General features: G+C 42.0%; 1 protein-coding gene across 3 annotated transcripts in view; it reads right to left on the bottom strand.

The window, feature by feature from the left end:
* Positions 1 to 27700, bottom strand: part of SPMIP2 (sperm microtubule inner protein 2) — a gene marked incomplete at its 5' end in the record, with an annotated part of 145292 nt that overhangs the window by 60628 nt on the left and 56964 nt on the right. For 2 of the 3 annotated variants that reach the window (XR_013828082.1, XR_013828083.1), the window contains one exon: positions 22235 to 22368. Coding sequence is in view for 1 of the 3 variants with exons in the window: in XM_079919723.1 (XP_079775849.1) it covers positions 21927 to 21990 (64 nt within the window). Of the gene's footprint in view, positions 1 to 21926; positions 21991 to 22234; positions 22369 to 27700 lie in introns of those variants that run through there. The other variant, XM_079919723.1, reaches the window with a different exon arrangement.

Here is a 27700-nt window from a genome sequence, read left to right as displayed (position 1 = left end):
CCCGAGGTTGATGCCTTCTGCAAACCTAACAGTGTGCTCTTCCTCTATTTAAATCACTCAGAAAACTGTTGAACAGAATGAGCTAACCCCTACCCCCCTCCCTCAGTCAATTATTAAACATCAAAGCTTGAAACTAGAATAAAATGTCCAAGTGAAGTGTCAGTTAAATATTGACTCTCGCTCACCAGTTTTACCTCAGTGCGTTTCAGCTGAAGTAGCCTGAGAAATAAAGATGCTGCAGTCACTGTAAATAATTCCTAGGGAACGTTCAGACTCCCCGGTAGCTATTAAATATCTGAAATACATACCCACATTCTTCAATGGGTGCAGAAAAAGGCAGTTTAGGAATGGTATAGAATAATTAAAAGCTTTAATCGTGATCCCAGATTCGCTGAAGGATTTAGTGGGTATTGATACTATACTGGAACACATGACTACAAAGTTTTGGTTCTTTCCATTTCCTACGAGTTAATTACTTTTGTGTTTGTGAAAATTACTCCTCCAGTGGCCACTTAGATCTATGAAAATTGAAAATGATAAAGAAAGATTTTATAAAGACGTTCTACTCGGCATAGAGGAGTTTACGGGCTATATGAAGAAACATATTCCTAAATTCTGTTTATGAGCTGCATAATCATGGGAAATGTGACGCTGAAAGCAGAGATTATCAGGATCACAAACACCATCATTCCATTCGGGGGATGGTTTCTGAAATGATATCTGAGCTTTTTTTTTTCGGCCACGCCATGCGAGATCTCAGTTCCCCCACCAGGGACTGAACCCACGCCCCCTCCAGTGGAAGTGCGGAGTCCTAACCACTGGACTGCCAGGGAAGTCCCAGATGGTATCTGATCGGATACCTTTAGACCACCCGGAGAGGAAAGATTAGAAAATAGGTTTCTGTTGACACAGATGAAGCCACTGCTGGGGAAGGGGGGTGTGTGTGACTTTTTTATTTTTAACACGAACGACCCTGGGGAATCTACAGCACCGCAGAATTTTACAACAGTTTTTGATGAAGCAGTGCTGACGTAACATGGCACCATATGTTCCCGTTTATTTCGAACCCTCCCTCGAAAGTAATACTGTGTACTGTTGCATTACTTCTTCCAGGAAAGCAAATTAACCGACACATTTGAATAGGTGGTCAGTGGTCCCAGGCCTATGATTATTACTTAGTGGTCACGGCTTCTTCCCAGTAACCAAAATATCATACTTAGATGTTTTAAAAATGAAAGATACAGAGAAATTAGAACACTGTGTATTGCTAGTGGGAATGTAAAATGGTGAAGCTGCTGTAGACAACAGTATGATGATTCCTCAAAAAATTCAACATAGGGCTTCCCTGGTGGCGCAGTGGTTGAGAGTCCGCCTGCCAGTGCAGGGGACATGGGTTCGAGCCCTGGTCTGGGAAGATCCCACATGCCGTGGAGCAACTAGGCCCGTGCACCACAACTACTGAGCCTGCGCATCTGGAGCCTGTGCTCCACAACAAGAGAGGCCGTGATAGCAAGAGGCCCGTGCACCGCGATGAAGAGTAGCCCCCACTCGCCGCAACTAGAGAAAGCCCCCGCACAGAAACAAAGACCCAACACAGCCAAAAATAAATAAATAAATTAAAAAAAAATTCAACAGAGCAATTCAACTTCTGGGTGTATACCAGAAGTGAAAGGAGGGACCATAACAGGTGTTTGTACACCCGTGTTCATAACAGCATTATTCACAACAGCCAAAAGGTAACGTAGCTTAAGTGTCCATCAGCGGCTGGACAGATGGACAAAATGTGGTGTGTGTGTGTGTGTGTGTGTGTAGCCTGCCAGGGCTACCATAACAAAATACCACAGGCTAGGTGGCCTAACCAACAGAAATGTGTTTTCTCACAGTTCTGGAGGCTGGAAGTCCAAGGTCAAGGTGCCCTCAGGGTGGGTTTCTGGTGAGACCTCCCTCCTTGGTTTGCGAGGCCCCTTGCTCTGTGTGTCCTCATGCGGTCTTTCCTCTGCACACACAGAGAGAGCTCTGGGGCCCCTCTTCTTATAAGGACACCACTTCCACGGGATTAGGGTCCCACCCTACAACCTCACTTAACCTTGGTTACCTTCATAAAGGACCTGTCTCCAGAGAAGGCTCATTGGGGAGTGGGGCTTCAACAAAAGAATTCGGTGGCGGAACAGTCCAGTCTCTAATGACACACAAAAGGTTATTATTCAACCTTTTAAAAAGGGGAAATCCTGACAGAAGCTACTATATGGGTGAACCTTGAGGACATTATGCAAAGTGAAACAGGCCAGTCAGAAAAAGACAGATACTATCTCATTCCAGTTATATGCGATTACTAAAGTGGTCAAATTCATTGAAATAGAAAGGAGAATGGTGGTTGCCGAGGGCTGGGGAGGGGGAAACAGAGCGAGTGTTTCGTGGGTACAGACTTTCAATTGTGCAAGATGAAAACAGTCTGAAAATGGATGAGGGTGACCATTGCACAACAGTGTAAGGGTACTTAATGCTGCAGAAATGTACATTTAAAATAGTTACCTTTTTTTTTTTAATGTTAAGGGTACCATTTTATGTTATGGTCATTTTATCACAATTTTTTAAAAATAAAAAAATAAGAGAAGTACTCAAACATTCATGCTTTAGTGTGTGACCCCAAATGGCACTCACTCTCGGTGGGTCTCTGTCCTGAAACACACACACTTACTATGTTGCCATGATGTGTCTTCAGTCTGTCAGCTAGTGGTCTAATCATTTGTTTACGCTTTTTTTCCACATTGTCTTTTCAAATGTAGAGGACGGGCATTTCATCTCTATGTCGACCTCTCCATGAAATCTCTATATGTTTAGTATGAATTGTGACTGAGTTTTTCTCAAGTGTCGGCACCACAATGATGGTAATAAAATGATATATTTACTGAATTATGGGAAAATCAGTTTGGGGACTTCCAAGCCCTACAAGAATGTAAATAATTTAACAATATTCTTTGATGTTAGTTGATTGTAAACTAGAAGAATTGGAAAGTCCCAGGCTTGTTTTGCACTTGGTCCCTTTCCCTTCCTCAACCAATATACAAATGCAGAGAACGCCTGGTTCCTGACTTACAGTAAATATTTGTGGACTAAATGAACAGTGTGTGATATGCAGGTTACAGAAAGAAGAACTCCCTTACTGAAGGAAGGGAGAAATCCAACGTCTCTTGCAAACCAGTGAGGTGCGGACTCCAGAGCAACATATTTTGAAATAGTATCACACTCTTGCTGAAATAAGGCAATTTTTATTGTAAAATACAGCTGATAATTTTCCATTTAGAAAGAATTTTTTTTTCAAGTGTAGCAAAGCTTTTAGAAATGAAATTTAGTTCAGTATCACGTAGTCCCTTTCATAAAGCCAGAGCCAAGAACACTGGTGCCACTTCTGGGTACGTGTCTTAGAGTCTTTGCAGATACTGTAATACAAAATTTCCAAGTTTTGCTAGACTAAGGGAAGAGAAATAATCTATTAGAAAGAAAAGAATTGGAACAAAGAAACGTAGCTTTTTGTAATGCTTTGCATTGTAATTTACATATAAATATGAATAATGTATATTAGAATGCTGACAAAAGATAAAAACCTACAATTTTGTGTGATTAGACTGATTAATGTTTAAAAATTATATTGAGTGCTTACTACGTGTGCAGTGTTACGTTGTCTGATGAGGGGAAGGCAAAAGGCTAAGGCTCAGCCCAGCCCTCAGAGAGTTTATAATCTAAGAAAGGAGTGGTACCCACTGAACAACCAGAGAGCAGCTGGGTGATGCTGCCTTGCAGTGAAAGAGAAATTCAGAGACAGGGCAGGAGCAGTGAGAAGTAGTCATGATAGGGATAGAGCAGGATAATTAGTTAGTTTAGAAATCCCACTAAGGGATTAAAGACAGAAAGGGAATTTGAAGGGAGTTTGGGAGACTGTTGTAAGCTAAGGACCACTCTAGGAAAGAATCCAGTAACCTGGCAACTCTACCTTGAAGGAAGACCAAGTGCATTCAAGCACCAGGCACACTCAAGCCACAAACCCTGAGAGTTAAAACACAAGACAGTAGACATGGGGTCTGAATCTTGTTACATGAAGTCAGGAAGTTATGGTCCTTGAAGCGTAGCATTTCTGCATGTAGCCAAGACAGGAATACAGGTGAAAGGGGAAAGAAACTAGGTGAAAGTGGACACTACACCGAAACCTGAGATGAATTACCATATTTTAGTCTGTCACCATCCTTCTGCTAATATACTTATGATTTAAATAGTGCCATGACAGTCCCAGTTAAACCATACAGGGCCAACGGAGGAACTAGTGATGTAAGCCTTGACATCTACCCAAGAATGAGGAAGAAGGTGGTCTTCTCCCCTCCCCACTTCTTCTTTGATTATGAAAATGTAGCCCCCTTTGTTCTCAGGGCTGCGACCTCTTGCCTGTCTGCTTGTACCTCTCACAAGCATCCTATGCTAATAAACTCACTCTTCACTTGCCTCACGCTGAATTCTTTCTGCATCGAGACAAAAGAATCTGAGGTTCAGTAAGTCCTGACACCAGGTGAGCGGTTTCAATTAAAAGATAGTGGGTTCGAGTCCCCTCCTAAGTCAGGGATCGTGGGTTCAAGCCCCAATCTGAGTTTTGGTTGGGTTCAAGTCCCATCCAAGAAGGAGTGAGGTTTCAGTCAGGGGAAATGTGGGTCTTGAACAGAACTTGGACAGGTCGATGGAGTCAACATAAAAGTTTGAAAAATTAGAATTTGTAACTTTTTAAAATATATGTATACAATCAAATACACGATGAGTGTGGGGATGGGAATTTGTTCAATGTTCCTGCTGCCTGTGTAAGAGAAATGGGATGGAAAGCGGATTTCCAGCATCACTGCCAATCACCTCCATTAACCAGACCACTACAACACGAACAGGTTCATACAGAAGCACCTCAGAGTTTTCCACCCTCGGCAAACCCTGGCTATTCCCTCCAGCAGATGAAGAAATTACATCGATAACCATGGATGTTTAGTCCATTTGTCACTGCAGCGTTCAAATTACAAAATAACATTACTTTTGCACCATCAGGTGTTACTTTTTCATGTTAATTATTATTGGGGGAAATGCAATAATTTTAAAATGACAGCTCTTTTTTCCAGTTTCCAATTTTCTAGTTAACAGAAGAGGGGAGGGGATTCATTCTGTTATTCTTTCTTTTTTTCTTTTGTTTAGGGAGGCTTTCTAGATTGCCATCTTTTCTGGTTTATTTTCCTACCTTTTCTTTAGGAACCCCTTGAGGTTGCAGCCTAGCTACTTCGTGCTTGTTTGTCAGTTTAAAAAGCTGAAGTAGGGAGTCCTACTGGGCTCCCAATTTCTCATTTTTATAACAGCCCACTCCCCACAAGGAGACACTGGGTGAGAAGCAGCTGGGCCACTGGTAAGAAGAGGGGCTTAAACGCGTTTGTTGCCTTTGAAGTTGTGTGATTTCTTCCCGTTACTGGCCACAGTGCATGTGCAGTACCTTAACTTTTCCATTTCCACTAGAAAAGCCAATCTCTGTCTCCAAAGGAGCATGAACAGATGTAACCACCACCCTGGAAAGGTCTGGGGGTGGAGGTGATGGGTGACCAGCGTGTACATTGACGGGAGCAGGTGGAAACTCCTTGTCTGAAATCTGATGTTGGTCTCAGCAGTGCTTGATTAGGGACCAAATCATATAAATCACGGAGAAAGGAGAGTTAGAGACATTTTGGATGAGAGAGGTAGGAGATACCGCGGAGGACTCCTTTCTACAAGCACACGTCTACTCCAGGCAAAGAAGGGAGCACAGAGAGGAGACAGCGATGTGTTCCCTCTGCCTCGTCCTTTAATGCTGAGATCATTTTTGACCCCCTTTAGGGATTAAAAAGACATTCAGAATGACTCTCTAGATAGGAGAACGATTGGTCAAACGTGTAAGTTAGTGCCTGGGAATAATGTGATAAAGGAAAATGCCAGACTGTAAACTTCTCAACGATCGGTCAGTTCATCAGTTCATTCACGCCTTCCTTCTAGAAGCTTTTTTGACAGCATACTCTGCATTAGGCTGCCCTTGGTGCTAAGACAATGTCCTGTCTGCTTATTCTCTGAAGCCGGAACCAGAAAGAAGGTGAGTCCCAGAAGTCCTGGTCCCCCAGAAAATAATTCTGTGTGTGACACACCCACAGTGGAGGGTCGGGAAAGTGATTCAGATGCTGGGAGACAAGCAGTAGATCAGAGGCTGTGGTCAAGCCAGTGTGGCTTTGAAAACAGTAAAGAGGGAGTCTTGGGGCCAGAAGACACACAGGGAAGCCAGGCAGAGCGAGCCACCGGGCTCACACAGGTATGAGTCACGCAGATCCAGGATGCTGGCCACCGTGCCCAGGTGCGCTTCGGGGATGCCCCCGACCGCTTAGAGTGGGCTTCCCTGTTGCAGGATAAACTGGAACCTGACAGAGCTGGCTGGACCCCAGTGCGTCTCTCACCTGGCCCAGGAGTCAGAGAGGCTGGAGGGGTCACGGAAGCTGCCGCCAACCGTCAGTAGCCGCAGCAGCACCCGGCTGCACAGACATACTGTCTACTTCCCTTCTGCCTTCCAATCTCACGCCAATGGCTCCCTGGCCCCGACTGGCCCAAAACTGTGCAGAGGAGGAGGTTCTGGGAAATGCAGTGCCAGCTTCCCTAAGTCGACAAGGCACAGACCCAGCTCATTTGGGTCGCAGCAAGTTCAGGATAGCGCACGGGCTGTGCTGTCCCTCTGACTTGCACTTCACATGATTTACGCGACCCTCATTTCCACTGATGACAGAAACCACTCAAATACACGGACAGCTGATTGTTGAGACCAAGGCAAAAAAAAAAACAAGTCCAAAACATAAAAAGGGAAAAAAGATTTTATTGATTTTTTTTTGCCTGTAAGCAAATGTGACGGCCCAGAATGCTGTCTTGCCCCTCCTGTAAAATTTGAGGCCCCCTCGGATTACTGGAAACAATTTAGGATAGATTCGGGGTCTCCTGGGTTTGTGATGAACTCAATAGATAGTCTGATACAAGTGGTCCTTATTTTATTTTATTTTATTCTATTTTATGATTTTCTCTCAACAGTACCTTTGCAGAGCAAAAGGTTTTAATTTTTCCAAGTCCAATGCAGCAGATTTTTCTTTCATGGATTGTGCTTTTGGTATCATGTCTAACTACTCTCTACTCCTATGTTTTCATAAATAACTTTTTAGAAAACTTTTAAAAAATCTATTATTTTTTTATTGAAGTATAGTTGATTTACAATGTCATGTTAGTTTCAGGTGTACAGCACAGTGATTCAGTTACATATATATATTCTTTTTCAGATTCTTTTCCCTTATAGGTTATTATAAAATATCAAGTATAGTTCCCTGTAATACACAGTAGGTCCTTGTTGGTTATCTATTTTATATATAGTAGTGTGTATATGTCAATCCCAACCTCCTAATTTATCCCTCCCCTTGCCTTCCCCTAAAGAAGGGGTGGTACATATATACGATGGACTATTACTCAGCCATGAAAAAGAGAATGAAATTATGCCATACGCAGCAGCATGGACGGATGATCATACTAAGTAAAGCAAGTCAGAAAGAGAAAGACAAACGTATATCACTTACATGTGGAATCTGAAAAAAAAAAGATTCAACTGAATTTACAAAAACAGAAATAGACCCACAGACATACAAAACAAGTGGTTTTCAGTCAAGAGAAGTAGCAGCCCAGATCAGACAGAGGCAGAGAGGCCAGTGAACACACGTGTCTAGAACTGGGCAAGATGTCCTCGGAGCAGAGGGGTGCATCTACCGAATCGCCGTGGCAGCCACTGGGCCTGTTTATTTTCCTCTGAGTGCCAGGGAGGAAGGTAGTAAAGGCTTACGTGTGAGGGAACTCCTGCCGGGTGCTTTGACTGCACCACCATTTCCCCACTCTGCTTCGTGCACAATTCAGATAATGAATTCAAGTAAATGTGTTGAGGCTGGGATGGGGCAGCAGTTATAGGGCTGGAATTAGCGTGACCAAGTCACCCAGTTTTAGCACTGAAAATCCAGTGTCCCAAGAAACCCCTCCTCGTGGGTAAACTGGGGCAGCTGGTCATCCTAAGACAGAGTGTGGTGTGGCTAGAACAAGGTCTCAGCCTGGACAACAGGAGAAGCTAAAGCCAGAGGGCAGAGGACATATCAAGGAGGGGGGCGCCAGCCACCTGGCTGTTGGATTTGCCTGCTGGGGTGGGAGCTACAGTAAATCAGGTCTGTACCGGGGCTGAAATTCAAAGCTCTAGTCAAGAGTCCCTGAATGTCCTTCTGTAGGAATTTGACAAATGTAAACAGAGACCAACTAGGGTTTGTGATAATCTCTGTGCAGCTTTTTTTGCTCTTCTTTCTTCCATCTCCTTGTAACTGCAGAAGAGAAGAAGATGGGGGTTTAGGGTATACCAGTCACTGGATGAAGGTGGGAGTTGACAGAAGGTCCCAATGTTTGTGATCCCTTCTGATAAACAGACTACAGGAATAGCCATCATGGCAGAAGTTGTCTTTGAAGCCTCCTTATATTCAAGTCGCTTGCTCAGAATTTTATCTTCTCAACTGTGTCTGGTCAAGAGGTGAGAAGATAACTATCCTTGACCTTGGACCCTCTGCCTTTGTGCCAGGTGGGATGGGGGTCCTTTCCTTTCCATTTATCGGTGTGTCTACCCTATCCCACATTCTGTGAACCCTGAACTTTCTGCTTAAATACGTGGTCCTAACTTTTTGTACAACCTCAGCCTTTGGGCCCAATCTCAGTCCCAAATATATGTTTCAACCTCCAAATATTTTAGCTAGGCACCCTCCTTTTTTTTTTTTAGGTGATTCACGGTGATGAAGTGAATGTTTACACATACAGTTTTTGTCTACGTTATATCATCACACAAAAATGGCTGGAAAAACTCCCACCCAAATTTGGAGATAATGTTTAAAGATAGTTAGACTTAAAGGCTGGTTGTTGTGTATGAATAGCTGAGTCTTCCAAAGCCATCCTCCAAGGCCACTAAGACAAGAGTGTAACAAGAGGCATGTGACTCTCAGTTGAAGAAAGCCACATGAAGATGCTCAGACCCCAAATCACAAAGGCAGAGTCTTTCAATCTCCCGCATTGATTGTGGACGAGCTGCATCCTCAGAGCCCTCTGGGTGGGGAGCAGCAGGAACTATTTATTTAACAATGATTAGGACTTCCCTGGTGGTGCAGTGGTTAAGAATCCGCCTGCCAAAGCAGGGGACATGGGTTCGAGCCCTGGTCCGGGAAGATCCCACATGCTGCAGAGCAGCTAAGCCTGTGCGCCACAACTACTGAGCCTGCGCTCTAGAGCCCACGAGCCACAACTACTGAGCCCACATGCAGCAATGAGGACCCAACGCAGCCTATATATATATATATATATATATAAAATAAATTTATAAAAAATATTCTTAAAAATACCACAATGATTAATGGGGTTCTTGACCAATATATAGACTAGTGTAAATAACTTCCTACGTTATAGTCCTTGCACCAGAAATCCATACAGTCAGACGGTATTTCCACAGCACTTCTCCTCCAACAAAGTTGGGGATTTACCACAAACTGTCATTTCAATCTTTTCTTCTGAGTAATTAATTATATGCCAAGGTCAATGATAAGCTATCATTTTTGGGGGAGGGGGGCATTTCAAGGAAATCTAAGACATTGGAATTGAGAAAAGAAAGGAAGAAATCGCTGTCATCTGGAACTGGTAACTTTTGTGTAATCCCTGCAGATAAGAGGGGTTGCCAGTCCTCGGGTGATTTCTGCTGAGAACGTGTGTGGGGATGTCGGTGTGCACCCAGCCCCCACGTGTTCCCAGAGGAGATGATGGGGAGGGAGTGTGGTCCAGCAGTGGAGCCCACGTCCCAAGCAGCTGCACAATCCCCAGGAAAGTAAATGAACGAGATCTACCACGTCAGTCCCTAGGATCGCAGAATCAAAGGCTGTGCTTTTTAACATCTTTATGTAGCCCACGTGATTAGCACGCCTACTTCATTCTGCTTCCATATTATGAAAAGAGGGTGGCTACTCAGCTTGTGAATGGAAGTTTGAAACAGTCTGATATCTCTAAAAGGAAGAGACATGGGAGGTATTATTTCCTTGCTATGAACAAAGAATTCATCTAACCCGATTGCCATCAACAATCTTGACCTCAGATAGCTTTGCTTGCATAAGTTTTGACTACTCAGATTCCTAATTATCCTGTCATCAGTGCCATAATCCACTGGGCTGAAAGACATATTTTGTTTTATATGATCATTTACAGAATGATATAACACACACTAATTTGAATTATACAAATGTTCCCAAGCTTTTTTAAAAAAATTATGAGCCTTTAAATTACATTGAAAAACTTTTAGATTACATTGTAAAAACCTATTATCTGAGAGTAGATATATGGATATGTGACTGAATCACTCTGCTGCTGTACACCTGAGACGAACACAACATGGTAAATCAACTAACTACACTCCAATACAATAAAACAAAAACAAAAGAACACAACAATGTTCGTGAGCTGAGTCTTCTGTGCTGACTAGAGTCCAGTTAGACCTTCCGGCCTTGGAGGACCTGTGACCTTCCTGGGGTAGAACAGGTACAGTGCCTGCTGCCCAAGGGTCTACGTGTTTCCCACAAAGTGTCACGTGGACCACCTGCATCTTAGTCTCTCCACGTGCTTCTTTAAGTGCAAGTTCCAAGGCCCCAGAAAAGCTAACTCAGAATTTGGGGCATTCTGCATCCTTAAACGTCTCCATAAGCGGTTCTTCTGCACACTGCATTTTGAGAATCGGTGCCCTAGATCTGGGACTGGTTAGTTGAGAGTCCTCAGCGGGGAGGTCTTAGTATTGCTGGCAGAAAGCGGATTTGCTTCCTATTTCCAGGCGCACTGTTTCTCCCCAGTTCCTCAGTAGCCCCCTCCCTCCCCCAATTACGGGCTGGTGAGTTTTGATCGCTGTTTAGCAAACCTGGGAGGTGCTGCACTCATTCCAGCCACTTGGGGTTCCCCGCCTCCATCCCCAGTGCAGTTCCCTTGATTGACAAGAATAAGGCTTGGAAAGAAACCAGAGCTCGCCTTGCCTCCACCAGAAGCTTTCCTCAGGCTGCTCTAGGTCCTTGTCTGGGAAGGTCAGTCCTGCTAGCCCCCCGCTTGGAAGTGGGGTGCTGGGGCTCCTTGCCAGGTCTGTCGAGTTCAACCCCAGATACAGAACTTCCTCTTCTCAAATGACTGCCTCGCCTGCAATTCTGTAGCTTCCAGAAATTATTTCCTTTATTTTAGAAAGTGCTGCCCCAAAGAAATGATGCGACCACAGAAGCATTTTGAGGCCTCTTTCAGTGCTATTATTCTTAAAAGCCTGGACAGTCTTCAATCTGTCTCAGACTCCTCCCTGGAGTGTATTTTTCTCAAAGATGGTATCTGTGGTCAGAAGGGCCCTTTGGTAGGTTTCACCGTTTCTGAGATAATTGCTGGCAGCTGGGGTCAGCTAGAGAGCAGGAACTTTACCCTTTCTCACTGGCTGTGAGTGAAACCAACTAGGATCACACAGGGCAGGTGCCTCGGAAGGTGCTTTTGCCTCTCCTCCTGCAGCAGACAGGAAAGGGGAGGGGGACAGACCCAAGGGAGACAGACAAAGGGTAAGACTTCCCACCCAGGGCCCCGAAGGGGACCTTTCTATCCTTCCTGACCACGGGATGCTGGGTTGTTTTCCAAACCAAGGTCCCGTGAATTCATGTGGTTTAAGGTAGTATTCCAAAATCTGCCATTCTATATTACACAACATTGTAAATCAACTATGCTTCAGTAAAATTAATGAACTAATTCATTTTTTTAAAACCTGCCATTCTATCACAACATTGTTTTAATGGAACTTGTTTTCCTTAGTAGTATTTACATCAGGTTTATAGGAAAATCCCAAAGGCCAATCGTTGGCAGCTTAAAAAATATATTTTGTGTTCTGGGCCCATAGCCAGCAGTTTACTAGTTTATATTGCTAGTGATCTATGTCACATGATAATAGTTAATGCAGATATGGAGAATACCACGTGCCAGACACTGGTCTAAGTACTCTCTGCGCACTGACTCACTTAAAACTCCCAGCAACCCTGTGAAGTAGATACTAATATTGCCATTTTATAGACCGTGTAACTGGCGCAGAGTCCAAGGTCCTAGTCCAACAGCTAGTCCAAAGTCACAACAGTAAGAGCCAGAAGAGTTCAGACCCTCACCACTCAAGGTATGGTTCCTGCAGCACAGGCATCACCTGAGAGCTTGGCAGAAATGCAGACTCTCAGGCCCACCCAGACCTTTGGACTCGGAATCTGCATTTTAACAAGACTCCCCACGCGATTCTCATGCACGTTGAAGTTTAGAAACCACGGCTTAGATAGTCTTAGATTATTTCTCTCTGTGCCCATTAAAAACCCACCTATGGCTTAAGACTTTAGGAAATAATGTGTACTTGGCTGGTTTGTTACGAAAAAAAAAATAGGATTCTAAGATGATGTTTGTGTCCTCTCCTAGCTCCTACCCCCTTCAGATAATCAGCTTCTCAAGAAAATAAATAGGATAAATTAGTTTTTAAAAAAGTCACTGAATTCTTATTATATGCAAGCACTTTCATTAGATCATCATAGAATATGCTATGAAGCAGGCACTACTAGCCTCAAATTACCGATAAGAAGACCGCGGTCACAAGGGTTAAGAGGAAAAGACAATGCATGGACTGGGAGACAGTTTTTGCAAACTATGCAACTAACAATACACAAAACATCTCATACAAGTCAATATCAAAAAAAAAAAAGAAAAAAAATCAAAAAATGGGCAGAAGACCTAAATAGACATTTTTCCAAAGAAGAAATACAGAAGGCCAATGAGCACATGAAAAGATGCTGAACATCACTAATTATTAGAGAAACGCAAATCAAAACGTCAGTGAGGTATCACCTCACACCTGTCAGGATGGCCAGCATTAGAAAGTCTACGAGGACTTCCCTGTTGGCACAATGCTTAAGAATCGCCTGCCAATGCAGGGGACACGGGTTCGAGCCCCGGTCCGGGAAGATCCCACAGGCCGCGGAGCAACTAAGCCCGTGCGCCACAACTACTGAGCCTGTGCTCTAGAGCCCGCGAGCCACAACTACTGAGCCCGTGTGCCACAACTACTGAAGCCCACGCACCTAGAGCCCATGCTCCACCACAAGAGAAGCCACTGCAATAAGCCTTAGCACCGCAACAAAGAGTAGCCCCCGCTCAACACAACTAGAGAAAGCCCACGCACAGCAACGAAAACCCAACATAGCCAAAAAAAAAAAAAAAGTCTACAAACATTAAATGCTGGAGAAGGTGTGGAGAAAAGGGAACCCTCCTGCACTGTTGGTGGGAATGTAAATTGGTGCAGCCACTATGGAGAACAGTATGGAGGTTCCTTAAAAAACTAAAAATAGAGTTACCATATGATCCAGCAATCCTACTCTTGGGCATATATCTGGAAAAGACGAAACGTCTAATTCGAAAAGATACATGCACCCCAATGTTCACTGCAGCACTATTTAGAACAGCCGAGATATGAAAGCCACCTAAATGTCCATTGACAGATGAATGGATAAAGAAGATGTGGTACATATATACGGTGGAATATTACTCAGCCATAAAAAAGAACGAAATAATGCCATTTGCGGCAATGTGGATGGACCTAGAGATTATCATACTAAGTGAAGTAAGTCAGACATAGAAAGACAAATATCATATGATAACACTTACATGTGGAGCCTAAAAATATGGTACAAATGAGCTTATTTACAAAACAGAAACAAACAGGCACAGAAAACAAACCTATGATTACCAAAGGGAAAGTAGGGGGAGGAAAAATTTAGGAGTTTGGGATTAACAGGTACACACTACTATATATAAAATAGATAAGCAACAAGGACCTACTGTATAGCACAGGGAACTATACTCAACATCTTGTAATGACCTGTATGGCAAAAGAATCTGTAAAGGAATATATATGTATGTATAACTGAATGACTTTGCTGTACAATTGAAACTAACACACCATTGTAAATCAACTACACTCCAATAAAAAGAAAGAAAGAAAAAGGGTTAGGAGAAGCAGCTGAGATGACAGCTAACCTGACAGCCCTGCTTCCTGAAGCAGGCTTCTCATGTTGATTTCCTCACAGGTAGCACATTAGCACACAGAACTATCCACTGATCTTTGACAAAATAATTTTTTCAAAATAATTTTTTCTCAAAAGCAAAAAACATTTTTTGCTTAATCCTGAGCATTTCTCCCTGATTTAAGGAAGCGATACTAATGTAACCTACAAAGTGTCAACTTTGGAAAATCAAATCAAAGCCCAGAAAGGCTAATCAATTCTTCTCCTTTCCCTCTTACTTCATGCAATAAAGGTGTATATTGTCTTAAAAAACCCCAAAACAGAAAAATAGAGTATGAGACAAAGCTTGTCCTTAGAAGTCCTCTTCTAAGGGCTTGGTTTAGATGCTTTTCAAAGTGATGCCAGCAACTAATATTTTTTTCCTGCGAGTCACACTGGTGATGATTCACATGATCAGTAATTTAAGGTAGGACTGACTTGAAACTGCTTTCACTTGTAGATAAATTATGATTCAGGCAAATCACACACTATGACTACAGAATAAAAGGCAGATTAGCCAAGTGTGTCAGCCCATTAAAATGTGTAAGCTTTTGTCATGAATTAGTTTTTTAAAACGGGACGTATTTGCTTCCTGAATTATAGGGATGAGACTTAAGCTGAATTTGCAGGGCTATCTGATTCTTTCTTCAAATAGGAAACCACTGGCATTTCTGTGTGAAGTCATTTTCTATTTTTAAAATAATTGAATTTGAGACATGACTATGAGTGTGACCGTTTCACAAGGCAAAAACCAAGATGAATAAATGGGTCTGAAACCCAGACTAATGGAGCGAGCTGTTCATAATCACATACATGTTTATGTACTTCTCCCATCACTAAAGCTTCATTCATCATATTGGTTTTTGGCCATTTCCTAGACAGTATTTCCAATTCTAATATATTTCTAACAGAAGTCCCATGTTGTGATCACTCCTTTATAAGGTGGAATTCTGCAATATTCCTGGTTTACATATGCAGATTTTCTAGTAGATCTACGATGGCTGAAAAAAATACATTAATATATTTATTTAGTCAGTAATCTGGATATAACACACATAAATACATCATATAAACAAGAAGCAGGCAGAGGCTTCCGTCCTTCTGATCAAGGCTGTGTGACCTTGAGGTTAAAGCTGTGTGATCTGAAGCAGGTCACTTAGCTCTCTGAACCTCAGTATTGTCATCTGAAAAATGATGGGTTAAATTAGATTATCTGTTATGGTGCCATTTTGTTTTTAACATCTTTATTGGAGTATAATTGCCTTACGGTGGTGTGTTAGTTTCTGCTTTATAACAAAGTGAATCAGTTATACATATACATATGTCCCCATATCCCCTCCCTCTTGGGTCTCCCTCCCACCCTCCCTATCCCACCCCTCTAGGAACGTGCCTTTTTAATTTAACATCCCATAGTAATAATCCCATCAATCTCTCAATCTGGACCAAGTGGGAATTCATTTAAAAATCTGAATGAAAAAAATGTATTTTTTAAATGTAATTTTGTAACTTTAAAGCAGCATGGGACCTGGAATTGGGTAAGCAGTATCATTTGTTTGCAAACAGATGTTGTAAAAATACATAACCATGCTCTAAAATACTTTAAGATCTCTTCAGAATTTTGTTTATGATATTAGTTTTCATAGTAAGACCTTTGTAATGCCAAAATAACATTATCTATAAAATCTCTTCACTATGTAATAAAACTTAGCAAAGTGATAATAAAACTTACATGAAAGAATAAGCCAGCAAATAAAATGTTTTAAAAATACAGACAATAATTTACCTTATCAGATTAAACTCAGAGTTATCAAAAACATATGGATTATAAAAATAAAAACAGTTTGAGTTTGGTGGGATTGGCTGGGAAGTGACATAAGGGAACATTTTAGGATGATGAAAATATTCACGATCTTGATCTAAAAAGTAAAGGCATCAGTGTGTTCACTTTGTAAAACATTATCAAGCTGAACACTAGACGAACATACTTACTAGAGTATATGTTACATATCAACTTTTTAAAGTTTTCAAAGTTGGACCCACGGACATTTGAATCTCTATCCCTTTATTAGTTGCAAAATAAATAAAATCTAAGATCTATCCATCATGGAGGAGACAATCTGTGCTCTAATTATGACAGTCAGAAGAAATGAGTAGGAGACAAAAGAAAACAAAGCACAGGGCGTAGTTTGTGGAGCGTCCAATGAGGTAATGGTCCTCCATTCCCACTTCTTCTACTTGACTCAAGGCCTTTGGAATTGGGTTTGTGTTTCCTTTCAATGTCACACTACACTCTGGGGACACCTGTGATGGATATTTAGATTAAATAAGATAACAGGATAACCTATAATGTTCTACATGCTTCTAGAAGACAGAAAACATCTTATTCCTGTTCATTTTTGTATCCTCCGAAGCTTGTGGACAACTTTTTAGTATTCAATAGGGATTCAATTTCTATTTGTTACACTGGATTTCAAATCTCTATGATAAAAATTTAGAATCAAATTTTTTTCTGAAATATGTTTTAAAGGGAAAAATATTAAAATTGGGTAGAAAAATATTAAAATTGGTTAGAAAAATAAAACTTGATGAGTGGTCAGATTAGTTCGGTAGTCACAGTACACTAAGTAAATATACAGTGTGAATTGTCTCACGGAATAATGGAATCTCACTAGAAATGAAAGAAATTGAAATTAAAACAATTATAGCTACCAATGATAAGTATGAGGAGTGTTACACTTATGGCAAAAAAGGGAAAATTTGATTTTTTAAATTAAATTAGACATTAATAAAAACACTATAAAACTCTTAAAAGTGCTCTGAAATCACCCTCAAAGTTGCTGCAAAATTTCTCAGCTATTTTCTCATCCTCTTATAATCTGGTTAGTTTTTCCTTACGTATCAGCATTTGAGGTAATTGTTTAAACTATTTCTCATGATATTTTATTGTTTTTACATTAGTTATTAATAGTGACAAAATATTTTCTATGTTTTTATTGCAACTATGCAATATTTGACATAAAATATGCAGCAAATCCACTTTTCATTTGCCTAACCAGGGTACATACTCACTTTTGCCAACACTTTTATAAGAACATGGACTTTCCATTGAGATCAGTTCCAAACTTGGAGGGAAAAGAGGCTAAGTTCCAATAACTTAGAAAGGTCCTAAGTGATGGGCCTTAGAGAAATTGACGTTGTAACATCTGACCTGCGTAAAAGTTAATGTGTGATGTGTTGACCACAGCAGCATTCAAGAAACAAGCTTCCCTAAAGGGTTGAACCTACTAAAATCAAGACTCAGCAGCCAAATTCAATTTTCAGAAAATACAGAGGATAGAGGAACACGTTAAATGACATGACAGTAGCCACATCCAGAATGTTGGGTATTTCTACTGGATGACTGACACAATTTCTGCAATAAGAAAAAAAAAGAAGTCTATACCAGCTTACAAGACACCAAAAGAGACAACACAACCAAATGCAATGAATGTATGGACCTAGCTTGAATCTGTATTTTCATGATCAATCATAAAAATGCATTTTAGAGGCAATGAGGGAAATATTACCACGGACTAGTTATTACATAATGTCACAGGACAGTTGTTAATTTTGTTAGGTGTGATAATATCAATGTGGCTATGTAAGAATATGTTCTTTTTTTAAGAGATGCACAGTGAAACATATAGGAGTGAAATAATATCAATAGAATATCTGGAATTCACTTTAAAATATTTCAGCAAATGAAAAAGAAAAAAGCTATGTGATCAAATGTGGAAACATTTTGATAAATTGTTGAATATAAGTAACAGGTAAGTGGGATATATTTTAAAAGAGTCATAACAAACTTTTTTTTTTTTTACGGTACGCGGGCCTCTCACTGTTGTGGCCTCTCCGTTGCGGAGCACAGGCTCCGGACGCGCAGGCTCAGCGGCCATGGCTCACGGGCCCAACCGCTCCGCGGCATGTGGGATCTTCCCGGACCGGGGCACAAACCCGTGTCCCCTGCATCGGCAGAAGGACTCTCAACCACTGCGCCACCAAGGAAGCCCCATAACAAACTTTTTAAAAGTTGTATCAAAAAAAGATTGATATATACCTCTCCATTATCAAAAATAAATAAAAATGGGGAACTTCCCTGGTGGTCCATTAGTTAAGAATCCGCCTTCCAGGGCTTCCCTGGTGGCGCAGTGGTTGAGAGTCCGCCTGCCGATGCAGGGGACACGGGTTCGTGCCCCGGTCCGGGAGGATCCCACATGCCGCAGAGCGGCTGGGCCCGTGAGCCATGGCCGCTGAGTCTGCGCGTCCGGAGCTTATGCTCCACAACGGGAGGGGCCACGGAAGTGAGAGGCCCGCGTACAGCAAAACACACACACACACACACACAAAAAGAATCCGCCTTCCAATGCAGGGGACACCGGTTCAAACCCTGGTCAGGGAACTAAGATGCCACATGCCGCAGGGCAACTAAGCCCGCGCGCCACAACTACTGATCCCACGCGCTCTGGAGCCTGCATACCACAATTAGAGAGAAGCCGACACGCTGCAACTAAGACCCAATGCAGCCAAATAAATAAATATTTTAAAAATAAATAAGTAAAAGTGATTTTTAAAACTATTTGCAGGCTTTTAATACAAATACATTGTTCATAGTATTTTATACAATCCTCTGAAGTTCGTGGCCTCAACAGGAGTCTGTACCTTTCACCACCTAATTCCACTCTTTGTAAATATACCACAAGAAAATAACAGAAAGGGAAAAATAATTTACCCAAAAGTTTTCATGTAGCTTTACTATAAGAGAAAATTTGGAGACTAAATATAAAATACAGGAGAATATGAAGTTAATTATTTTGTATCAATATAATGAAAAACCTTAAATCTATCAAAGGTGACAAGAATTTGAGCTACGTAAATACATGAAACTAAGTACACACTGACATAGATTAGAAGAAATTTCAAGTATCAATTAAGACTTTCACAGTTGGAAGTGACAGAAAAGCCAACCCAAACTGGCTTAAAGTGAAAAGGAAATCAATTAGCTGGCGGAAACGAAAACTTTAAAAGACAAAGGGGACTTCCTTGGTGGCCCAGTGGATAAGACTCCACACTCCCAGGGGGCCCAGGTTCAATCCCTGGTCAGGGAACCAGATCCCACATGCATGCCGCAACTAAGAGTTCGTATGCCATGACTCAGGAGCCCGCAAACTGCAGCTAAGGAGCCTTCCTGCTCGAATAAGACCCAGAGCAACCAAATAAATAAATAAATAGTACAAAAATTAAAAATAAAATAAAAGACACAAAAATCACCTTGATGGATCATAGATATAATGAAAACACAAACCAGTAAAAACTTTTAGAAGAAAACAAGGAGAAAAATCTAGGGGACCCTGGAATTGGTTTTGAATTTTTAGACACAACATCAAAAGCACAATCCATGAAAGAAAAAATTGATTCCTTGTGTTTTACTAAAACTAAAAACTTGTGCTCTATCAAGCAACACTTATCTGATAAAGGACTTGTAACTAAAATATATACAGAACTGTTAAAACTCAACAATAAGAAAAAAAATTATAAAATAGGCAAACATTGTGAACAGACATCTCATCAAAGAAGACATATAGATGGCAAGTAAGTATATGATCATTGGTCATTAGGGAATTAAAACAACAGTGAGATGTAATTACATCCAGTTAGACTGGCTACAGGTAAAAAATAAGAAACACCGAATGCTGACAAGGGTGCAAAGCAACAGGGATTCTCGCTCTCTGCTTGCTGGTGGGAACACAAAGTGGTGCAGCTGCTTTGGAAGACAGTCTGGCAGTTCCTTACAAAGCTAAACATAGTCTCACCACGTGATCCAGCAATCCCATTGCTAAGTAAGTGTTTACCAAATTGAGTTGAAAACATACCCATGCAAAAGCCTTATAGAAGTTTCTTTTTCAGAATTGCCAAAAACCGCAAGACACTAAGATAATTAGGTAAACAGTTATGATCCAACCATACGACGGAAGGTTATTCAGTGATAAAATAAACGAGCACTCCAAGCCATGAAACGACATGGAGGAACCCTCAGTGCCTACTGACACGTGAAAGAAGCCAGTCTGCAAAGGCAACACACTGTGTGGTTCCAGCTCTAGGCCTTTCAGGAGAAGGCACAACTATGGAGACAGTAAGAGATCAGTGGTGCCAGGGTCTCAGGGAGAGAAAAGTGGGGAGTGTGTCGGTGAAGCACAGGGACATTTAGAGGGGTGAACCTGTTCTGTATGATACTGTCATGTGGGTACACGGCCTTACCAAGTTGTCGAAGCCTGTAGACTTCACAGCACAAAGAGGAAACCCTGATGTATACAATTTCAAAAAATCATTTAGGGAACTTATCTAGGGAACAGACACAGACTCACAGACATAGAGAACAGACTGGTGGCTGCCAAGGGGGAGGGGGGAGAGGGGAGGATTGGACTGGGAGGGTGGGGTCAGCAGGTGCAAACTATTACATACAGGATGGGTCAACAACAAGGACCTGCCGTAGAGCACAGGTAACTATATTCAATACCCTGTGATGAACCATCATGGAAAAGAATATAAAAAAGAATATATATGCATATGTATAACTGAATCACTTTGCTGTAAAGCAAAAATCAACACAACATTGTAGATCAGCTATACTTCAATAAAATAAATTTAAAAAAAATCATTTAGGAGTTTAGGGAATTCCAGGACAATTCAGACAGTGACAGGAGAATCTAACTGCATTACAGGTGTATGAAGCAGCCTCACTGGAGGGGCTGGGGAAATGTCCCGACCCAAGTAACTTTGGAAACGAGCAGAGCCTGTAAGCCCAAGGGCAAGAGGACGTCAAGGAAGCGCCGTACTCTGGTTGATAAGGTTTTCTCCCCTGGAGAACTGGTTAACGATTCTGATACGTGTATATACATATACTGAAAATTAAACAATTAAGTGAACGGATGGCAACGGGTGGGAGCCAGGCTTCTCATGATTGGAGGGGAATTTACAGATGAGCAAGCGGCATGCTTAAAAATAGGCTTGTGGTTTTAAAATATAAAGGAAATGAGATTAAACGTGGTTTATTTCTTACAGACATCACAATTAGTCATATTCTATTTAACTACACTTTTTTAAACTGAAGTATAGTTGATTTACAATGTTGTGTTAGTTTCAGGTATACAGCAAAGGGATTCAGTTATACACACACATAATTGCACACACACACACACACACACACACACACACACACACACACACCACCCAAATCACTTAAAGCAAGCTGAAGGAACAAGATGCCAGCCGACAATTTTACTGAGCTTACTACACGTCCTGCTCAAATTTTTATCAACCAAATATGTCAAAGTGTATAAAAACGCAAGAAACTTAAATCAGTAATAATGAAAATTTGATCACAAGTATACTTTTTATCAACATCGGAGCAGCCCCCATTACACAAAACATAAACTTTATGATACAAAAATATTCCTTTGTGGAAGTTAGCTCAGATGTCGTGAGAACGGGAACAGCTGTTCACGGCAGCTTGGTGTCGACGCCCAGACTGAGTGCATAAGAGTAACAGAATCGTGTAAAATAAACATGTTTCTTTCGTTCTCATGTCCATTGTCACGTGAGCATCATATAGGTGAGGGGTAAAGAAAGCTTAACTCTCCTTGTGAAAGACACTCAAAAGCCCTTTACCTGTAAAAACCATCCGCCTCCCCACTGTGGTCGGTACTGGCTCTTGAAAGGATACACCTGCCATGGTTGTAGCTGTGCTACTGGATTTTCTTTCTCAGCTTCCTCACACCAGTTTATCTGCACCAGAAACAGCCAAAGACTCTGCTGTCTCTCCTCTCCCTGTCTGTGACCCGAACTAGGTGGTTGCTAGGGACTCTTTATGACAGGAAGGCAGGGTGTTCCTTCTAACAGCTCAGTGTTCCAGCCTCCAGGAACAGACAAGACACAGCTGTAGCATCCCCAGGAGCGGCATCCAGTCTTTTCCTTACCTGTCAACATCAAGTCCAGAAGAGACCTGTTCAGGTTCTAGATCTAGAGCAGCCGTACGTCCCCACAGACCTGGCAGCCTCAGTCAACACTGTCTTCCAACATATCCCAAGGAATGTTCTGCAGAGGGCTGTCACTGCACAAACCGAACAGACAAAAATCACAAACCACGGTTAGAGGCATTTGAGAAGCGCTGGCTAGACAAAATACAATTAGAAATTATATTTTAAATGAATAAGATCATTGTTTATGCATTTTTCCCAGCCCCGTATTTCAACACGTCCTTAAACACAATCTGTACCTTGGTCATATTAATCTATCTGTGGTTCCCATCACGTGTGATGCTCTTTCGTTCCTCTGAGCCTTTACCCATTCATTTGCTCTTCCGATAATGTTCTTATGTGAATATTTCTGTCCTCTGAGAGTCAGAGCCCGTGCCTCCTCTCCAAGGAGGATGCCTGCAGACAGAGCTGACCACTGGCTCCTTCACGCCCCTTTAACTTCTACGGCGTCTTGTTTATACCTACCTGTTAAACTGCTACCACGTTGTTTCAATTATCTATTTTGTCCGCCTCCCTACTAGAATCTCACTCCCAGTTCAGGGGAAAAGCATCTTTATTCATATTTCAATTTCCAGAGACTGTCATGCAATAGATGCTTAAGAAATGTTTATGAGATGAATAAATGAACCAACAGCTAATTCCAGCCTGCCCAGAAATATATTGACCACCTGATAATCCATGGAATATAGATTCTAACAGCAATTTTGAATTCAACCTTAAATATATGGAGTTCTTTACTGAAAACGTAATGCCTTTTGTTTGTTGAGAGAAATTACAGTAAAAACACTCTACATTAACTATGAAGAGGGTTGCTAGCCTGGTGGCAAAGGGATATAACCCCCAAGTCCCCCTCCAAGGAAAGACTTGTGCCCCAGCTGCAGGAAATACCATCAGTAGACAGCCTGCAGCTGTCAGCTCCTTCAGGGGCTGCTTTAGCTGCAGCGGGCTGTGTCCCTCTCGTGGTGTCTCTCTCTGAGGCAAGCCCTCTCGGGGCAGCATGGTCAGAAGACTCAGTAAGGTGAGGGGATAAAGTCCAGATGTTTCCACCTGCCATGGGACCATTTTTCACCCGGTGAGCGGAGGCTTTGTTGAGCCCTCACCACAGTTCGGCTTCTTCCTCTGCCCAATCCTGCTTCAGTCTCTTTCTGTTCACAGGCATAGATCCCAAATAACCATCTTGCCCCCCACCAACTCCTGGAGGGCATGACTTGTGGCGGCCAGACAGCACAGATGTGTAACAGGGAAGAGCAAACCTGCTTCCGCATCAGGTCTATCCCTGTAGCTCTAAGCCTTGTGCTCTGTTGCCTGTGCTGAGTCCTGCGGGTTCTGCACCTTGTGAAACAATGTTGCCTCTAGCCTGAAATATACAGGAGAGCCTATTCTGAAGGCTCTGACCTTTAAGGGTAAAACACTTTTCCATTCATACAGAGATAAAATGTTGCAGAACAGAGAATAACAGTTGTGAACAAAGGATTCCGGCACCAAGACGTTTCCAACAATCAGCCACGCCCACTCCCATTTTAGTATAAAAGCAGCCTGACTGCTAAGTTGGGGCAGGTGGTTCTTGCGGACACTAGTCCCCCATCTTCTCTGGCTTCCTGAACAAAATCTCTATTCCTTGCCCCAACACCTTGTGTCCCGATTTCTTGGCCTGTTGTGTGGCGAGCGGTATGACCTTGGACTGGGTAACATGTCCAGTCGCAAACGTGTTACACAGGAAGGCTTCTTGTTTTACCCCTCAACCCTCTAACCAGAAGCTGATTCTACTCCCCCAGCATGGGCAAGTCTACTGGTCTTCTTTGATCTGCCCTGCGTGGCACTCTTCTTTACCTCTGCAGTGTCAGAAGCTTTCCTACCCTTTCTGGGGTTAACCAGTTCTTGTTACTATGGTCGAGGGCTCTCCAGCCCCAGCCTTAGGCTTCTCTCTGCAATTTCCCTATTTGTGTCCTCAGAACTACCACTTTCCGAGGGTGAAACCCCCTACTGGAAGTCAGGGGCCCGCCCCTTTGGTTTCTCACTGCAGTTTCTGTGATGCGGAGAGAGAAGGAAGGAGGAACCTGAGTGACAAAAAGAAATTCTTTAGTAAAATAAGCAGGAAATAAAGATCTCGCTTTTCGCCCAGGACCTCCCCTTAACCCATCCTGAGGAACGCAGGCTTCCACTTTGCCTCAGAGACTGTTACAAACTTTTCAATCTGTTGTGGGCTTAGGGTCAGTGATTCTGATGGCAAAAGGCTGGAGGGAAGGGAAAAATAGAGGAGAAAAAATCAGAGTTAGTTCTTTGGGACATCTTTCCACCGACTCAGTACATGTTTAAGTTCATTTGTTTAGTTTTGTTTCGTTTTTTAGGGATTAAAAAATTCTTGTGTAATTAAGTAAAATATTTACATGGTTTCAAAGTAAAATTCTTAAAATAAGGGATATTTACAGAAGTCTAGCTTTTATCTTTGTCATCTACATCTTGTTACTTTCTCCTTATAGGAAAACTTGTAAAAACTAAAAGAAAAATATATTTATAATCATATCCTCCCCTTTCTCAGAAAAAGAGTAGCAAACTAAACACGTGTTCTTCCACCTTCCCTTTATTCAACGAGACCTCTATTAATGGTTATATGGGCTGTTTCCAATCTTTTGCTCTTATAAAATGTACTATAAAATATAGGTTTCTGCAAACATGTTCTCATTGATTTTGCAGTACATCTTTGGGATAGATTCCTAGAAGTGTCATTCCTGGACCAGAGGGTAAGGCATATATACGTTAGCTTGATACTGCCAAATTCCCCCCCGCCATAGGGCTGTACCGTTTTGTTGTCCAACCAGCAATGTCAGAGAATGCCTATTTCCACATGACCCCACCCACAGAGTATGTTGTCAAACTTCTGGATTTACGACAGGTAAGAACTGGTCAAACAGTAATCGGCATTCCTCTCCTATCAGCGAGACGGAACATCCTTTCGTATATTTAGGAGCTATTTGCATGATTTTCTAAGACCTTCTGGTCATCCCTCTTGTGTAATTTACTACCAGGAGCCGAGCTTTGTCTACTTTTACAAGAATGAGCTAACATTCCAAAGAAGGACAACAGACACACCAACAGAGAATCACAGTAAAGTGTCAGAAGGGCAGTGATGGCTACGGGAATACATTTAACACCTAGTTTGTTCCTGGAGACATGGGGACAGAGGGGAGGGTCACCTGCCGTTCCTGGGACAGAGGCGAGGCTCTCGTCTGAACTGTGTCTCAAAGAATGATGAGGACCCAGGCAAGGGATGGGAGGTTGGGGGATGGCGTGGGCGGAAAGGGCATTTGGAACAAAGAGGACAGCTTGAGCAAACGGCCCAGAGGGGAGACACAGCCCACAGAACTGTACATGGCAGAAAGACAAGTTCAGCATTGCTGACGGTCATGGCTAAGAGGGGAGAGGGGAGAGGAGGCCTAAGGGGCTCGTCCGGGCATGCCAGGAGCAGGGACTCTATTCTGTAGGCATCGGGGACCCCTGAAGGTTCAAACAGGCAGAGACTGGTCAGTCTTGGGTTTAAATGGAAGATGCCTGGCTGGGTGGAGACCGAATTGAGGAGAAGAGCCTGGGGACGGGGGTCCAGGCAAGTACAGGTGAGGCCAAGGCAGAGGTGATGGGAGCGGAGAAGAGATGCATTCGGGAAACACGCTGAATCTAGGTGGTAAGGAATCAGGAGGACCCCGGTTATCCAGCCTGGGTGACCGTGAGTAGTAGGGTCACAAAATAAAACACGGAAAACAAGAGAAAGAGAGAAAACCAAGGCCAGTAGGTAAAGCGATGGTGTTAACTCGGTGTGGAGCTGACAGGATAACCAAGCAGTTAAAATGAAGCCCATATTGTCATCAGAAGTTGCGACAGCTTCTGAACTCATTAGAGGGGATTAACGACGATCTCCTGTGGCCAGCAGATGCTCTTCAATTAGAGAAAATCCCTATTGTTTATGAATCAGCCGCAACCTCCTCTGATGAAGCTCAGGGTTTACTGCTCGGCACAAATGAAACGTTGGCTATTGTCTTGCTTTGCTAATGTAACAGTTACTTGAGAGTTGAAAACTGCTTCACGGTGCAGCTGTGCAGGCCAGTGTCCAGTGCTCAGGCGCTGCAAAAACGCCTGTTCCAGTGTTTGGGAACGCATCCAGCTACACAGTTAATGATGGAAAGTGATACAAACTAGAAACTCCCATGATGCAGCAACGGAACCTATCTCCAGGTGAATATAGGGTCAGTACTTGCTAAAATTAATGCTCAAATACCCTATTACTAAGCACACTTTGCAAACTGGGGAGCTTTGCCACCCCTATACCGGTAAATCTTTCTTTATACTTTTAAGCGCCAAATAATTTTAGGTCCTTTCCCTACATTCCTGTTTTTAGGCAACAATCTGGAAAACTCACGGAATAGAGATACAGACCTGGCTTCAAATCCCAACAGTCTTCTGTGTAACACTGGCAAGTTGATTTTCTGTAAAATGAGAATAATTGTGCCTCCCTCCCTATAGGGCAAAGGGAATAACGTATATAAAATGCTTGTCACAATACCTGACACACTATGTAGTATGTATGCAGTAAATATTCTCTGTAATATTAGTCTCATCAACTCCCCCTTACCTTGGCCTCTCCCCGTTCTTCCCTTAGAAAATACATGTGACTAATATACATTTAAAGTGTGACCATCATGGACCTCAAGATTATCATATTAAGTGAAATAAGTCAGACAGAAAAGACAAATATCATATGATATCACTTATACGCAGAATCTTAAAAGTTGACACAAATGAACTTATTTACAAAACAGAAAAAGACTCACAGACATAGAAAACAAACAAAAGGGGATAGTAGGAGTGGGGGGAAGGGGGGAGGGATAAATTAGGAGTTTGGAATTAACAGATACAAACTACTATATATAAAATAGGTAAACAATAAGGACCTATTGTATAGCACAGGGAACTCTACTCAATATCATGTAATAACCTATAATGGAAAAGAATCTGAAAAAGAATATATATTATATATATATAAATGCATAACTCAATCACTGCTGTACACTTGAAACTAACACATTATAAGTATGTATATGCATAGCTGATTCACTTTGTTATACAGCAGAAAGTAACACACCATTGTAAAGCAATTATATTCCAATAAAGATGTTTAAAAAATACCCTATACTTCAATAAAATAAATAAATAATGAAAATAAGTAAATAAAACAATAAAGTGTGACCATCATAACCTTTCTTTTTATATTTGGGCTTTCAAGACCAGCTCACGAAAGTGTCTGTATTCTTCATCTTACTCATGTAGCTAGAATTCGGGTAAGTTGGCACCAGAGATGCTATTCCCTGCCCGTCCAATCAACCTGACCTCCCACGGTTGTAGTTAATATAATTA

Source organism: Stenella coeruleoalba (genome assembly GCF_951394435.1).
Source record: "Stenella coeruleoalba genome assembly, chromosome: 4".
NCBI classification, from domain to species: Eukaryota; Metazoa; Chordata; class Mammalia; order Artiodactyla; family Delphinidae; genus Stenella; species Stenella coeruleoalba.
This window is presented reverse-complemented; position numbering and strand designations above follow the sequence as displayed.